The sequence below is a fragment of the Emys orbicularis genome, chromosome 1 (genome assembly GCF_028017835.1).
Source record: "Emys orbicularis isolate rEmyOrb1 chromosome 1, rEmyOrb1.hap1, whole genome shotgun sequence".
Classification (NCBI taxonomy): domain Eukaryota; kingdom Metazoa; phylum Chordata; order Testudines; family Emydidae; genus Emys; species Emys orbicularis.
The window spans coordinates 18,588,913-18,606,928 of NC_088683.1; the positions used below are offsets into that span (position 1 = coordinate 18,588,913).

General features: G+C 43.9%; 1 protein-coding gene across 1 annotated transcript in view; it reads right to left on the reverse strand.

Moving 5' to 3' along the window:
- FRMD4A (FERM domain containing 4A) overlaps window positions 1-18,016 on the reverse strand; it is a 290,131-nt gene that overhangs the window by 163,793 nt on the left and 108,322 nt on the right. Inside the window, exon 2 of the mRNA XM_065413790.1 lies at window positions 10,842-10,907. Coding sequence (XP_065269862.1) covers window positions 10,842-10,907 — 66 coding nt within the window. The remainder of the gene's footprint in view (window positions 1-10,841; window positions 10,908-18,016) is intronic.

Sequence of the window (18,016 nt, forward strand, 5' to 3'; positions counted from 1 at the left end):
ATGCAAAATATTCCACAACGAAACTCAAAATCACATGAAACTCGTCCAGTTTGCATTTCATTACAGTCTAGGGTGACTGCACAGGTCTGTGACTCCACACTGGTGTATGGTTTCATAGTGGACTGGAATGAACCAAAGCGATGGACCCCAACAACCCTTAATGTGGTGCGTGTTCAGCAATCTAGCTCAAATTTTCCAAATGTCCACTGGGCCTGATTCTGGTCTCACTGATGTGATGGCCAGAAGCTGGGACTGGAGGACAGGGGATGGATCACTCAATAATTGCCATGTTCTGTTCATTCCCTCTGAAGCATCTGGCACTGGCCACTGTTGGCAGACAGGATACTGGGCTAGATGGACAACTTGTCTCATCCAGTACTGCCGTTCTTGTGGTGTGAATCTGGACTCCTTACGGATATCAACAGAGCTACACCACATCCAAATGGTGTAGGTGAGCAGAGAATCAGGCTCCTTCTAGCTCTAAAACGGGCCACAGCAAAACCCCAGATTGTCCTTCTGTCCTTTGGGTTTTCCGCAAAGATTTTACACATTAAACCAACATAGGGAACTGGCACTCATGTTCTTGCTGCTTCTCCAGAGCTGAGTACTATACCAATGCAGGGCCTGGCCAGAAGTTCAGGTGGTCTAGATCCTGAACCGAATTCAACTTTGGCAGTTTGAGTAATTTCTGCTGAGTGCCAGGATTTCCAAACAGGTCAGCCCACGCTCGTGGGAGATTTTTTTGGTCCAGTTTGTTTGCATACTGGACACTGAGCTCAATTTGTTTTCACTGTGGTTTATTCTGCACAGGAACCCAACTGCTGTTGTGAGATGGGTGGGATAGAAACAAATAACCTATAAACCACTGCTAAAGAGTAGCTAGAGCTTCCGCACACACGGTGCCTGCGTTAACAGCTAGGGACACATTGTGGTCACCGTTGTGCAGGTGTCCTGGGGCGGGGTTGGAAGACAGATTGCAGGGAGCCTCTTTCTACCACAACTCAGCTGTGCAGGAGGACGTTGATGCTATTGGGCCATGTGTGCGAGAGGGAGCGGCACATCTAGCAGAGCTCCCTCGACCTGATGATGTGGCCAGATGGTTTGGGGTGTAATCAGAGTTGCATCCCCCTGTGCAACTGCTACCACCTAGAAGCAGCCCCAGAAGAAGCACACACTATGGCAGTAGTAAGGAGCAGTGATGTAGTGGTAAAAAAAAAGAGGTGGCTAAACTAACCTAACCTAAACACCCTAGTCCCCAAACGAGAAATGGGTAAGCGCTGTTTACCGGGTTTACCCTTGATTCCCTACTGGTACGGGGTGTTTGTCAGTGCTCTCCCCCTCACACATCCCTGAGGCAATTCACCTGCCACTGCCCTTGGCAGCGAGGCCAGTCACAGCACCACGTCTTGGGGACTATATGCCTTGTTCTCCTTCCCCAGACCCCCTCATGACTTCAGCGGAGCCGCTCCCGATTTACACCTGCGTGACAGAGAGGACACTCAGGCCTTGCATCTCAGCCCCCACCAGGGCTGACCTGGCTGTAACACAGAGTCAGAATTTAGCCCTATATATTATTGCCCCAGGAGAGCACTGTGCTGACATCGGAGCGAGGGGAGGTGACAGTGGCCGCCATGCGCTCGGGAGGGGGATTCCATACTCACATTCTCGCTTTCAGATTTTTCAGCTCACACGCCCGTGCGTGGGCCCTGGTGGCCGACTTCTGGGGTGTGTAAATCACTGGCCTGGGAACGCTGTAGGAACTCGTAGTGATTGCTTTGCTGCGTGAGGATAGTTATTGTGACTCATCTTTCCCATTTACGGTCAAGGCAGTAGGGTGCTGAAGTTGCAGCAGGCTCGAAGCCGGTTCCTTTAAAGGGCCACTGACACTTCGACTTAGAACGTAGAATAACACCATAAAAGGGGGAAATAAGCGGGTGTGCATGGGCAAACGCGTGAAACTCAATGTAAAGAGAGGAACTGTAGCCCAGGAGACTAGGAACCACTTCTGTTTTATCTGTGAAACTTTGGACAAGTCACTTAACCCATTCCGTGACTCAGTTTACCCCTCTGTGAGGTGAAACTGATGTTTGCAAGGCTCTTAGTGCTCACATGAAAGCCTCTATACACAGTCAGACACATTCTGCCCTGAGTAAGGCCGGTGTCACATTCTCAGGGACTTCAAGTATCAGGGGGTAGCCGTGTTAGTCTGTATGTACAAAAACAACAAGGAGTCTGGTGGCACCTTAAAGACTAACAGATTTATTTGGGCATAAGCTTTCATGGGTAAAAACCTCACTTCTTCGGATGCATAGAGTGAAAGTTACAGATGCAGGCAGAGTATATAATGCCTGCATCTGTAACTTTCACTCTATGCATCCGAAGAAGTGAGGTTTTTACCCACGAAAGCTTATGCCCAAATAAATCTGTTAGTCTTTAAGGTGCCACCAGACTCCTTGTTGTTTTTTCAGGGACTTCGTGGGTTTGTGCAGTCCAAACTGGTACCAGTCTGGTTAAAGCCTTTGCCAATTTCCCCCCTACAGACCGAGACAAAACTGTTGCCTGTTGAGAAATTAACACAATGCTACAGTCTATCATGAGCTCACCCTGGCAAATCCCATTTAATTGGAACTCCATGGCCAGGAGGCAATGCTGAAAGGATTACAGAGCACACAAACATCCTTTGGGAGAAGTTTCATTTGCTGGACATTTTTTCCCTCTCTCTTATCACTGTGAGTGAAGTTAATGCTCACAGAAGATGCCAGATCCACAGCCCTGGAGATTTAAGCCCTCTGTTTATCCACAGAGCCTGGCTGAGTCTAGTTCTGGAGGAACTGTCTGGTGATTGAAAAGTTAGCTCAGTTTCGCCCTCTCTACCGTGGGCCCCTCTCTGCTAGAACTACCGACTGTGGAGGTAGCTTGGTGATGTGGACATTCATCCCATGGAAATAAGCTCTAACCACCTCTCACATCAGAGGGCTCCAACACCCATCCATTGGCTCACAACTTTTAGTCTTTTCCAACTTGGGCTGGCTTTGAATGGGTACTTAGAAGGTAGCTGTTGTTTATCTAGCACCAAAAAGCGCTAGGCACTTTATAGACAAGCCCACCAGCCCAGCGGATTCCAAATCTAAAGTCAGTGCACAGATGGACAGGATAGGGTGCAAGAGCAAAGGGGTTGAGCGGGAAGTTTTTGCACACACGTTGTTCACTTTGAGAGTGCGTGTCCATGCGTGTCTGTGTCCTTAACACTTCTGTGGAGGGAGGTTAGAAATGAAATGCACCACATATCCCATTATCAAATCTATGAGCCTTCCAGTCCCTGCAATTTATGTCTGCCATAAACATTGGCTGAGCTCTGCATCTGGAGGTTTGGAAACTATTCTTCCAAAGAGAAAGAATTAGCGGCTTAACACTTCAAGATGACAATTCTTTGAGCTGAAGTCAGATAACGGGAACAGACATCCATGGCAGAAGTGAAGACAACAGCAGTCAGTACTTGTGATTCAACTCTCACACAAAAAGCTGTATTTATGAACCCACCATGAAAAGAAGCAAAATGCCAATTACGTAAAACCTTAAATAAAGGGAGGCAAATAAAATTTGTGAGGCAAACCTTTCAAGTGCAATGGACAAAGGGTACACAGCAGCATGGAAATAGTAAATAACTAATGCAAAACAAGGCCGAGAAAGGGGAATGATTTGTATAAACCCATTATCCACAAGTAAGAAAGAAGATTCACTCACTGGAAAGGATTAACTGGATAAAGCCAAACATTTCCCTAAAAAACTTGCATTATAAACCACACACACAACAAACAGAAATGGAACGGTGAATGAATTCAAATATAAAGAAGATCCAAGGAGCCAGGCTCTGCTGCTTCTCAGAAAGAAAACGCCGTCAAAAAAATCTTATGTAAACTCACCGCATGCAACAGAACATCAACAGGCGTTTATCAAATGAAACACATACCAAATGCAACTCCTTTCCATAATCCCAAATCCAGCAGGCTTTGGATTTCAGAGCCCCAGGAAGAGATTTTCATGCGATGATACTCTGCCTGGTTCATGATTAGAGCTTCTCATTTTTGCTACTTATCTGTCAAAACACTTTTTTTGGTTTCTTTATCCCCAAAGCCCATTTTGCTGCTTTTTCTTTGTGCTGCTGCAAATAAAGCTCTGTGGCCACTAAAGTTGGGAGAAAACTGCAAAAACAACACAAAAGTACCTCAGAGTCACTAGTTTGAATAAAAACAGCACATTTGACATGGTGGTATTTGCAACCATACTTTGCTTAAGAGCCTTCTTCACACAACGCACAGTCCACCTGTGGAACTCATTGCCAGGGGATGTTGTGAAGGCCAAAAGCATAACTGGGTTCAAAAAAGAATTGGATAAGTTCATGGAGGATAGGTCCATCAATGGCTACTAGCCAAGATGGTCAGGACACAAACGCATGCACTGGGTGTCCCTAAACCTCTGACTTCTAGAACCTGGAACTGGACGACAGGGGATCAATCACTCGATAAATTGTCCTGTTCTGTTCACTCCCTCTGAAGCATCTGGTACCGGCCACTGTCGAAAGTCAGAATACTGGGCTAGATGGACCACTGGTCTGACCCATTTTGGCTATTCCTATATTCTTATGTTCTTAACCTCTTGTATTCATTTTCTGCCAACACTGACACGATTCAATTTTAGTTCACAGGAATGTTTGCAGAATATATTGTGAACATTCTCTTTGGGGAAGGCACTATCTTTGTGGTCTGGGTAACACAAATAATAATAATCTGTATCTGCAAACATTCTCACACTAGAAATGATCGTGGGGCCAGCTTGAGAATTATTTGAGGCTTTGGCAGTCCAATCAGGGTTCTGAAACATCACCACGTGACTTTGGTGAGCTATCACACAGAGCCAAGGTCAAATACTCAAAGCAATAGTTGTGGCAAATTTCTCCCCTCCCTCCTTGGGCTGAGGTATAGGCCCGTAAACCATGTGTTGACAGACTCTGGACAACTAATTCATAAGACTTCAAGTCGGATCACAGCTAATTCACAGACATAAAAAGAGGATAAATTTGTCCAATAAATTCTTTTAAACAAATAATTCACCCTGCTCTAGAGGCCACCACTGCTTTCAGCCAACCCCATGGGCATGGCTTCAGGAACAGATCTCGCTTTGGCTCCAAAATGGTACCCAGCTATCCAGTTTCCCTAGTTTGGCTGTAGGCACTTGGACAGCCCTGACATCTATTGCATCCAGCTGGGAAGTAGTACACATCCTCCTAGTCATATCTACCCCATTTCCCTCCCCAGATACATACAGTCTCCCTCCCTTCAAGCTGCAAGTTCCCAAAAGCCTTCTGTAACAAGGGCGAGTGACACAGCCGTGCTGCTAAGAGACTGTTCTTTATTTCCTAGCCCCTATTATATGACAAAAAGACTAAAACCTCCATTGATGTGGCAGAAGTCTCTCTCTCCACTGATTCCAGTGACCACTGTTAGACCGTCACACGACAGTGACTGCTTGTCCTATGTAGCAACAACAGTTGCTAGGTAGAGACAAAGCTTCCATCAGAGCTGGTGTTGCTGTGGAAGGCTCACATTTCCATACAGGATTCACCATGGTTTGGGCCCTACCAAATTCACAGTCCATTTTGGTCAATTTCACCGTCATAGGATTTTAAAAATAATAAATTAGATGATTTCAGCTATTTAAATCTGAAATTTCCTGGTGTTGTAATTATAGGGGTCCTGATCTATAAAGGAGTTGTGTGTGTGCGGGGGGTCGCAAGGTTATTGTAAGGGGGGGGGGTTGCGGTACTGCTACCCTTACTTCTGCGCTGCTGCTGGTGGTGGCGATGCCTTCAGAGCCGGGAGCTGGAGAGCGGCGGCTGATGGCTGGGATCCCAGCTCTGAAGGTAGAGCCACCGCCAGCAGCAGCGCAGAAGTAAGGATGGCAGGGTATGGTATTGCCACCCTTACATTCTGCACTGCTGCCGGCAGGGTGCTGCCTTCAGAACTGGGCGCCTGGCAAACAGCCGCCACTCTCCAGCTGCTCAGCTCCGAAGGCAGCACAGAAGTACGGGTGGCAATATCACGAGCCCCCCCCATGTTAAAATATCCTCACACCTTCTATGGGTCATCTCGATTATCACTTCAAAGGTTTTTTTCTCTCTCCTGCTGATGATAGCTCATCTCAATTGATTGGCCTCTTACAGTTGGCATGGCTACTCCCACCTTTTCATGTTCTCTGTATGTATAAATATCTTCTTTCTGTGTGTTCAGTTCTATGCATCCGATGAAGTGGGTTTTAGCCCACGAAAGCTTATGCTCAAATAAATTTGTTAGTCTCTAAGGTGCCACAAGTACTCCTGTTCTTTTTAAGGGCCAGATTGTGATTCCCTTACTTACACTGAGTACCTGAGTACCTTAGTAATCTCACTGGAAACAACGGGACTAAGGAAGGAGTCAGGTGCTACTCAATCAGAGTAAGGGTCTCACAATCTAGCCCCAAATAATTAAGCCTCAAGACCCCTGTGAGACAGGTGGTATTACCCCCGTTTTATAGACAGATAAATGTAAAGGGAAGTCTTGTCCAAGTCTACAAAGAAAGTCAGTGGCAGAGGCAATAATTGATCCCTGCTTCCCAGCTCCTTGCTCTAACTAAAAGCAACCTGTTCTCTACATCCCTTTATGAATATGATGAGCCAAATAATCAGTAAAATGCTAGAGAATTGGAACTAAAGTGGAAGACTCTTTGAGATCCTCAGATGAAAGGGGCTATATAAGCCCCAAAGTGTAATTCACAGAGGTGGGTGAACTACTTGCAAAGATCAGTTATAAAGCAAATGTAATCCCTTTTTTCAGTCATTAATTTTCCATAAGACTTCTCACTTTACAAGCTGGCACGTTATTTGAAAATATCCAATGGATTGTTTTGCATGGCCCAAACCCAGCCAATGGGTCACCAGCAAACTATTTACTATGATTTACTGTGTTATTTGCATCAAGTTATGATTGGTCATTGCCATTCAAACTCTGTGAGCAATCACTTCAGTCACATGGTGGTGTTTCTGCTTTTTGATTCAATGACTCCACAATTCACCAAAAGTTTTAAGATGGCCTCCTGAACATTCACATGTTTCTCCTTCCGTAAACTTTCTTGTAAACAAAATGTTGCTGGTAAGCAAGCAAATAAACAGAGTCGCCAATACTGCCACAGCAAACCCATCAATGTTCTTCCCCGGCACACTCCTGTGTACTTTCCTGCAATATACCTCTAGCTGTAATTATTAAAATTGTGACCAGTGCCTCGTTAGAGCGGTTTGCAATATTCATATACGTTTGTTAATCTAGAGACTCTGGGTAAAATTTCCAGAGGCTCCTGAGGGTTCGTCTACACAACTTGCTCAGGTTGAAAGACTTGGGTTTGTGGGGCTTGTGCTAGTGCTCTAAAACTAGCTGTGTAGACAGCACTTCAAAGGTGTGGATTGGGCTAGAGCTCGGGCTCTGAAGCCCACTCCCTCCCTAGGCTTCAGAGCCCGAGCTCAAGCCTGAATCGCAATGTCAAAGTGCTGTCTACAGAGCTCTTTTTAGAGCGCTAGCACAAGCCCGCAAATCCACACCTGTCAACCCCGGCTGGGAGGCTTGCTGTCATGGGCCGCCGCAGGCTGTGTAAATGTACTCCCAAGTGATTTAGGAACCCAAGTCCCAATTTCACAAGTGACTTCGGTGCTTAGGAGCCCAACTCTCATTGAAAGACAGTGGGATATAGGCTCCTGAACACCTACATCCCTTTTGAAAATGGGACTTAGGTGCATTTGAAAATTTTACTCTTTATTTTTTGTTGCCTACGATTTTTGAACAACCATCCAGAGTCACCTACAAATCAGTGCTGAAATGCATTTCCTGTGATTCAAACTGGTTCCAAAAGACCCCATTCATCTTCTCCCGGTTTGCTATAGCAAAGCAAACACTCATCCTGCCCACCCCAAGCTTATCAGCTGCCGGACATTAATTTGAGTGCTATGGGAAGTTTCATTTCCTGTTTCTAGTGCTGCTTGTAACGAGGCTAGTAGCATTTGTAAGAGGAACGTCATTTTTCTAATTCTTATTATTAACCCTTTGGAGACCTCTGAGAGACATGCCAGAATTTCCAGAGGGATCAGCAGCTGCAATCAGGTTCTGATTTTCAAGAAAGCTCAGGTCCCCATTTAGGCACCTAAATAAATAGCCAGATTTTTCATAAGAACTTAGCACCCAGCAGATTGCATTGGGAACATTTTTGTCAGACTTTTCCAGTTTGGGGATTAAAAAACAGAAAACATTTATAAAAAACACCACCACCAAAATGGTTTTGAAAAAAACGAACTTCTTTTTTGGTTTCTGATTTTTCGATGGGAAACTAACATTTTCATGGGAAATTTTGATGAAAGCAATAATGGTTTTTAAATTTCCTGTGGAAAATAATTGGCATTTTCCTACCAGCTTGATTCTTTTGAAAGATCTACTCCTAATTGTGGGTGCTGAACACTTTTGAAAGTCTGGTTCAGTTTCTGTCTCTCTGTAGCTATACAGTGGTATAGCTTCCTGTCCAAGAAATGGTCATATGAGTGGAAATACGTTACATTTTAGAAATGAATTCATTCTAGTCAATGAATGAATTCTACAAACTGAGCTAGTGGATCTATGTACATTAGGGACATCCTAGCACCATACACCTGTATGCCTGGATATTAAGAGTGTGCAGATGAAGAATATCTTGTCAGGTATCGATTTGTTATGTGTGCTACTGTACCTTTAAGAGATGATGCATTTAGGTACTGATCCTGCCCAGTGTAGGTGGGGAGCATTACACATGTAAGTGAAAGGTAAAATAGTGCTAAACAGGAAAGGAAGAGCAGGGGAACCCAGCCCTGTATTAATGAGAGCTGTGCTGAATGGCTACCGAATTATTCCTGCTGAGTAGCGGGTTCATGGCTAAGCAGGGGGCATGTATCTCAGCCATTCATTTGCATGAGGAGGATCAAAGGTAAGCACAGATTTCCTCAGACATTCCTGCCACTCTCAGCCCACCCCCGGCCAATTTCATTACTCTGGGCAAGAGGACAGGTGTATGAGGGGGTGGGGACGGAAGCTTATTCCCATTCAGTGTGGAGGCCATGTGCCCACGTGTCGCTTCCTCCACTCACACGACTGTTATAGGCCAATCACCTCACCCAGCCTCCCATGACCTGCTCAAGGACTTGCAGGACCAGGACCTTAGTCAGTAGGCAGTAAGCAGAAGGACCCAGAGGGTTCCTGGCAGGTGGAGGAGTCACTGCAGCAGGTAGGTGCACACATGCTCTGTTAGTAACATCACATCACTTCATTAGCATTAGGATCTAGACCCTATAGGCTGCTGGCCTGTCCCCTCAGCCCAGCAAGGAGTGACACCATGCCCAGGATCTGGGTCAGGCCCCTTTCCCAGGATTTCAGCTGTACTTCTTCCACATCAAACTAGCACAGCGCATCAATCATCCCTTCCCTGAGCCCGGGGTCTTCTACAGGGGCGTCCGTCTGTCTATTCCACTCCACAGGCCATTTGTCCGAGAGTCATGCCGTGCTCCAGGGCCTCCTGCAGGAGCCAGCTTGCTTCAGTAGCAGTCTCCCCTTGACCTGAAAGGCCAGCCACCCTGTTACAGGTCAAACCTGGGACCTTACTGTGACTGTCAGGAAATGCTCCCTTTCCTATGACATGTGGCCTGGACTGTCAGCTCCTCCTTTTCTAGGAGGAGCTCAATTCTGACTGATGATGTACCTTCAGAATCCCCAAGCATACAGAGTGAAGTATCTGTACTAAGAACCTACCTCCCGCGGGCCCTCACAGGTCTTACACAGTTAAGGCAGGCTAGCCCAGAGATTTCCAACCTACTGCTGAGTGATCTCTCATCAAGCTGCAGGGGTTAGTTTGGGGGTCAGATTATACATTTTGGGGGGTAGGGGTGATGTCTTCGTATGGTGTTGTGTACAATAAAGCTCTGATCCTGACTGGGACCTCAGGGTGGTTACTCTACAATAGTACAGAGGAAGGAGAAAAAGTAGCCACAGATTTAAAACAGATATCTGGGAGATGTAAGTTCAAATCCCAGCAATCAGAAGAATGAACTAGCTCTAGTTGGACTGCACACATGTTTAAGGCATATTCATGAATCCCAATAGGTATATTCTGAAATATCTCCAAAGATAAATCACCTCTTACATTTCCATAGGTTGCCTTTTATCTTGAAGCATGTACTATAAACCTAAACTGACATGCAAACTACGTATGTGCGGGTCACTTCACCCACGACTGAAGCGCTGCCATCTCCGACAGCAGTTTAACATCACCCAACGATGATTTAGGAAGTGAAGAACAGTGTGCGTGCAATTGACACTGCAGAGGGAATTTTAGGTAGGCAGAATGTTGTTCCTGGAGCTGAAATTTGGCCAGGACATGATGGTTAATGCCTCAGAAGGTGTCATGGGATTATTAAGGACCACAAGCGGCCCTGACTTTGGTTTTCCATCCCACCCAAAAGACAGTGGTCCCAGCACCATTTTGGAGCATTGGTCATGCTCTGACACAGAGTGAAGAGTGCCAGCTAATGAATCACTACCAGCACTTCCTGCAGCACCCTGGATGTCTCCCATTCTCTAAAGTCCGGGCCCAGGTTGATGCTGCTTAGCTTGCAAGATCCAAGAGGATCCCAGCACAAAGTAGCCGAATAGCAGGGAGCTTGCTACAAGCCCAATTTACTTCATATGGCCCAGAATTCAGAGCTGTGGCAAACGCTGCCATCAGTGGAGATAATTTATTACCTGCACGAGAAGTTCCAGCTTCCTGTCATCGAGGAGGTGCACTTGACATCGGCGGCCCTCCGTCATCTGCAAGAGAGAAACAAAGTATGTTTCAGGGTCCTTCATTTACAGGCTTGGCAAACATCGAGAGCTGCCGCTAAAGGCATGCTCCCTCGAAGCTCTGTCCCAGCAAAGGGTTTCATTCCCTGGTTTCCCTTCCTTGGCACCAGGAAAAGAAAAATTTGCATGAGACGAAGAAATAACACCCTACGAACTTTCACTGAACAGCGCGGCTTTGACTCAGCTACAGAGAGTGGATTGCTCCAGCCTGAAAAATGAGGCCAAGGTGCAGAGTGAACAAGAGAGACCGCTAGTCCCGCACAGACTATGGGAGACAGCCCAGACGTTTCATACGTCTGCCCCCGTCTTCGGTGCTTTGCTTGGCCACCAAGCAGTGCCAGGGAAAACTTCTCTACAAGTTACAAAGAAGTGGTTGACACATCAAAGCAAAGATTCAACCATAGCTGAAATAGTTTAAAGCCTGGCAGGTCAAGTTCTTCCATGGTGTAACTCTACTGAATTCACTGGCGTTACACCAGGGATAAATTTGCCCTGGATCTTTCCCACCTGCGCTCATTTACACTAGAAAGTTGCACCAGTTTACCTACGCCGGTATAATTAAAATGGTACTACACCCCCAATGTGGACACAGCTATATTGATATAAAGGTGCTTTATACAAGTACAGCTATTCACAGACATAATTATACCACTAAAATTTAAGCGTAGACCGGGCCTCTTCCAAACTCATGTAGACTGTGGCTGCACTGAAATGCATGAGAGTACTTCCATGGATTCAGGGAAGCTTCTCCATGGCCAGCCGGGAGTTTTACAGAGTGCCCCTATGGCCAAGCCACTATGACCAAAAGTGTGAGATCTCTATGCACTGTTAGGCATTCAGAATCCGATTCAGCAAAGCACTGAAACACATGCATAACTTTAAACACGTGAATAGTCCTATTGGCTGTCGGTGGGACTTGTGCCTAAGTCATGTAGGGGGCTTTTGAAACTTCCAGTCCTGTATTATACAGACACTCTCAGGGAGTAAGGCAGTGGCTTGGCTGCTCCCTTAAAGTCAACGAAAGTCATGCAGGGAAAGCCTCATAGCAGCACTTTCAAAGTTGACTTTTTAAGGGTAACGCAGTATTAAGAATATTCTTATCTTAAGGCCAAGGCAGATTTCTCTGTGTTGAGAGGATTCTATATCCAATTCAATAATATTTCATGCCCTGACAAGCGCTGTCGGTGTTGCCGAAACAGAATCCTCAAGTATCTCCCAGAGTGAGCTACAATCTCCCCAGGATGCAATCTTCACAATGCATCTGAGGTCTTATACCTGTAAAGCAGACACTTCCTCCAGGACTAGCTCAGCTCTCTGTATGGGAGATAGCAGAGCTGACTCGAAGTTCAGAGGTCTTCTTTTAGAGAACCACAGCAACCAGGATACTTGAACCCAATGGGTTAACCAAGGACAGCTTTGCCTTTAGACCTGTGTTATCAGGATTCCATGGGCTTAAAACCACACCCTACTCCACTTTCACAGAGCACTCTGCAACATTAAACTCCTAAAGGTGAGCTTTATAATCGGCAATATTAGTCAAAGGCACCTTTTCTTTTCAGTTACCACCAACCCATAAGATTTACCACCCCAGGCATGTACAAACATCACTGAAAACCCTGCAGGCTTTGTCTGTGTTGCTAGTTATACCAGAATGTCTTTTGAATACTAACAATGCTACCTAATTCCTGTTTCTTAGGCACAATTGGAGCTCTGGCATTCAACTCAAAGAAAATCCTTTGTAAAACAAGACTTCTCATAAATGTCAATTGGTTACCGCCATGGCTACAAACTGTCTTGCTACAAGATATCTCTCTGGTAACTAATGGCATGCAAAATATTGTTCTACATTGGTTATGTTGCTTGATGAGTGATATGTGCTCTATAAACCCTGTTTGTATTTAAATGGTTTTCAACTCAGCTGTAAAGATGTGCTCTAGGCTTGCCATTTAAGGCCGCAGACAAGAAGGAAATTTGTGTGTCCATAGCACTTCTTCCCCATAGATCTCAGAGTGCCTTATGTAGTATTCCTGAGCAAGCAGGGACTCTCAGGTTTTAGCAAAAGGCTTTCATTTAACTGTTCCATCAGCAACTTAATGGAGGAGATTGGATTCAATGTCTTACTTGGAGAACTCCAAAATAGTCTGTCTCCATGTCTCTCTCTAGCCTATTTCCCGTCTGATACCTGCAGGGTCCACAAGTTGGGGCTATGCCACATCTAAAAAAGGTGGAGAAGCATCTTTATCCCAGTTTTACCTGTTCAATTAATTGAGGCAGAAAACAGGTAAGGGACTTGCTCAGGGCCACATCTTGAAGCAGTGGCAGAGATGGAAACACAATCCGATTCCCCTGACTCTCAGTGCTGTGTAGAACCTACTAGATCACAGCAGCGCTTTTTAAAATGAGAGGGGTTTTTTGTTTTTTAAATGTGCAGATATTTTTGGTTTTGCACTATCATAGATCAAAAAAGGCTCAGTTTTCAACTGGAACTTTATAGCTTCCTGCTCCTTAATTTTGTAACCTCCTAGTAGGTTTTGGTTTAGGTTTAGGTTTTTCCTAACGCAAACAGATGGTATCCTGGAATTCAAAAATAAGTTAAAGATATTGTGCATGACACAGAATCTCAATTAGGTGCAAAGTGTTGTGCATATTTTGATCACTTGCAGAGATGGGAAAAATGTAGGAAAAGTTAATGTATCTTTGGGTTTTGCAATATTGCTTATCACCAGAGCATCTGAGTAGCTGTCATGTTAGACAGGCAATTGCAAAGTACCTAGCAGACTTCAAGGGATATGTAATAGTTTATATATAGTAGGATCACATAGTATATATATCAGGGTGGATTGATTTTAAATGAAGGCAATACAAATCACAACTTTAATCATGATTTAAATTACCCCATGAAAAGCCACCATTTAACTAATTGATTTTAATCAAGTTTTCCTTTTGCACTTCAGTTCTTTTCTAAAGAAAGGTGCATTCTCATTGGTTGATATAATCATTAAAACTTGTTAATTTACAACAAAATAGAGCATTTACACTAGATTTGGCACACCATTTTGCTACCTAGGAAGTATACTATAACTATATTCATTTATATAAGCAACTATGTAGCTTAATATTCTCAGATGCTTATTAAGTGTCCATTTTTAGTATGTTAGAAAATGATGAATGACATATTGCTTATTTACTAGATAATCAACTTTTTGCTCCTGCTTTGTGTCAAACTACTGCATTAGGGTGGCACCTGGAATTTAACTGAACACACAAAACAGCATATAAAATTTATTTTTATTAAAGAAAACAACCTAAAGTGTTTTGGATATATAAACTTTTCTTATGAAAACATGTTTCACATTACAACTAAATGATTTATTAAAAAGAGGGATTAACTGTAGTCAGTGAATTACACTGATTATTTCAGGTCAGCCTGGGAAAATTTTCAAATATGCCTAAGTGAAAGTGGCTGGAGCGTAACTTCCTATTTGCCTAAGTCTCTTGAAAATGAGACCGTCTCCTAAGTTACTTAGGCTGACCTACTGCGCAGTATTTATAAAGCTTGACCTCAAAAGTTAGATGATTTCTCCCTTGATTCTTTCTTTATATAGAAAAGGCAGATTTTAACTCCAAGTGTTTGATAGAGGCTCCTGAATTCAGCATCTTTAGATTTTAAATATAAACCTGTTTAAAATTAAAAGAAAATATATATAATTTAAATAAAACCAAAAAAAATCCGATTTAAATAAAAAAATCTGATTTATTTTGATTTAGTCAAAAAAATTCTCAATTTTTATCCACCCTGACATACATGTGAAGAGCACTGCAGGTTCCTTCACAGCTCAGGCACAAATTTTATAGTGTCAGTAGATTCCTATGCTTCATATTGTTTCTGAGATTGGAATCACAATGTAATGAACTGGCTAATATGGGTACTGCTGCCCTCTACTGGGCAGAACCAGAACTTTTTAGCGGACTGCCATAGGCCTTTTACTGTGATCGCAAATGGAGATTTTCCTTGAGCTCATAAGGAAAGGAGGATTTGGAGCAGAAGGAGCTGAGTTCTAGTCCTGCTGTTGTCTTGAAATTCAGTGTGGCTGAGATGTGCAGTACTGTGAAGTTGCTACATGCCCAGAGATTTCTTACAGACTTTTCCCTAAGATCGGGATCCCAGGCTAAGTGTATTATGTGGTTTTTCTTTCCTCTGAAGCAACAGGTACGGACCAGTGAAAAAGGCAGGACTACCAGACTAGTTATGAGCTAAGACATTATGGCAATGCCCATATTCCTGCTTGTTTCCAATTCCACGAGGGCACCTGCTCACAGTGAAAGCTATTTTCCAGCAACAAAGTAAAACAAGCTCTATTAGTGTGTTGGAGTGAGAAGCAGGAGCGTTTCATGGCACCGCAAGAGAGAACTGATCCAGCACATTCTGGCTGCACTGAGGCTGCTGCGTCTGACTCTCTGCAAAGTTGCAATTCCACAGTGTCTGCTCCATTGGGCCGGTGCCTCCATGGCCTCTCAGGAGATGAACCAAGGAGCAGCTTTGGATTGTCACATAACAAGAGAAGAGAAATCAATGGCAATGTTCAACAGATGGAACCAGGGAGCAGGAGGTCACTAACCATTAACAATTGCTCAGCAGCAGAGGCGTTTGATGGGGGAGCCTGCAAAGAGTGGCACAAGGTCTTTAAACTCCATCAATAAGATCTTGCTACTACGAGAGGGGCACAGGGGAGCTCAAAGCAGAAAGGGAGGGTGGGGACTTACTTTCCCTTAGCTACTAAAAGCATTTGGAGTATTCCAAGGGGGGAAGGGGAAGAAGATTAAGAAAGGGAGGATTATGGGTATAAGACAAGTATGCCTGACGGTGAAGAGCATAAGAGATCGTTCATGAACAGGGATCCTAGAAATCCATTTGCCACGGAAAAACACAGAATTTGCATTTTTAGAGAGAATCTTTAGTTTTTACATTTTGTGAAAAAATAAAAACATATACAGTAGAACCCCATTTATCCGAGCTTCCGTAATCCGGGCTCTCTGGATTAACCAAACCGGGGCTGACAGCCCAAGCCCTGGGCAGCAGGGCTTGGGCTTCAGCCGAATTGCAATTCTATTAATTTTATTTTATTATAATGATTGATGGCACCGACAGGCTTTGAATGTGCTTAAAACATTATGTTCAACTGATACCTATATATATTGTGGCTAGGGAAACTAAAGTTCAGCATTTCATTTTAATCACGGAAAAACACAGATTCTTATGTTTTTCTATCAGAGAATTTTGGGGTTTTTTATCATGGGAAAACTAGGATCCTTGTTCATGAAACTTCAAAGCTGGACTTTGTTCTGAGCTGGGCAGGAAATTATGCACCGGAGGATCATTGTAATACTGTAGGATTTATTACTTTCACACTCAGCTCAAGAGTTGTACCTGCTGCTTGCTAGGGAGAGCATCTGTTTGGATTTCATTAATTTGTGGCAGGGCTTTAGGCTCAGATCCTTCAAGATATTTAGGCTTCTAACTTACAATGGAGCCTAAATACTTCGAAGATCTGGGTTTTTAGTGCCTATGTATTAGCAAGAATGTTGTAAGCAAGGCCTGAGAAGTAATTCTTCCACTCTACTCAGCACTGATAAGACCTCAGCTGGAATACGGTGTCAAGTTCTGGGCACCACATTTCAGGAAAGATGCGGACAAATTGGAGCAGAGGAGAGCAACAAAAATTATTAAAGGTCTAGAAAACATGACCTATGAGGGAAAATTGAAAAAAATGGGTTTGTTTAGTCTGGAGAAGAGAAGACTGAGGGGGGGGACATGATAACACTCTTCAAGTACATAAAAGGTTGTTAGAAAGAGGAGGGCGATAAATCATTCTGATTAGTCACTGAGGACAGGATGAGAAGTAATGGGCTTAAATTGCAGCGAGATTTAGGTTGGACACTAGGAAAATCTTCCTGTCAGGGTAGTTAAGCACTGGAACAAATTACCTAGGGAGGTTGTGGAATTTCCATCATTGGAGGTTTTTAAGAACAGGTTTGACAAACACCTGTCAGGGATGGTCTAGACCAGTGGTATATAATCTCTGAGGCAGTGTGGTCTAGCGGGTAAAGCCCTAGACTGACACCTAGGTTCAATTCCTGGCTCTACTGCTGGTATGCTAGGTGACCACAGACAAGTTACCTCACCTCTCTGCCTCAGTTTTGCCATTTGTAAAATGGGGATAACTATATACTGACCTCCTTTGCCAAGTGCTTTGAGATCTAGGGATGAAAAGTGCTATGTGAGAACTACGTACACATTTGTTCATCCCAGAGTATTTCATCACAGCAGAAAGTAAATTCCTCTTAAAAGTTACTTGCTGACTCTCTTAGATCTTTGCCTTTTGCATTAAGGAAAGATTTTCTAGCTACCTTTGTTTGACATCAACATAAAGCTTTAAATCTCATTTGGCGACGGCTGCCCAAATATTTACATAGTGCGTTTCTGAGGAAAGTATTACGTAGAGAGGCTGGCAGTTGTTTTGTACTGTTATGTGAACCATTTTAGCAGCTCACCTCTTTTCCATTCATCTGGACTCTAACGCCAAACACTGGCTCCGAGAGTCTTACAGACTGTCCCCAACATACCCTGGAAACACACCTGAACACTCAGTTAAATTCTGGTCACAGGTCAGCCTGCCAGTAAACTACCAAGAGTGTGCACTGCTCACAGAACTGTTGGAGCCAACACAAATAATGTTCTTTAAAAAAAGAAACAGTTGCAAAGTGATTCCTTTTCAGCTGCTCTTCAAAAAAAAAATAAAAAAAAAATCCTGTAGGTGAAAACTGCCACACTAAATAACTCAAAGGCACAAAATGCAAATACTATCTACAGTGGCATTTCTATAAATATCCCTGGCACATTTCATTAGCAGTTGACTGCAGAAATAAAGAGGATACAGTGTATTCTTCCGTGACTCAAATAAAAAATTATAATTGGAAGCAGAATATTTCCTAAATGCTTGCTGCATGTACAGGAGGTAATTACTGTACTGAATACACAAAAACCTGTCACCGGAGCCTGGTGTTTGGACAGATCC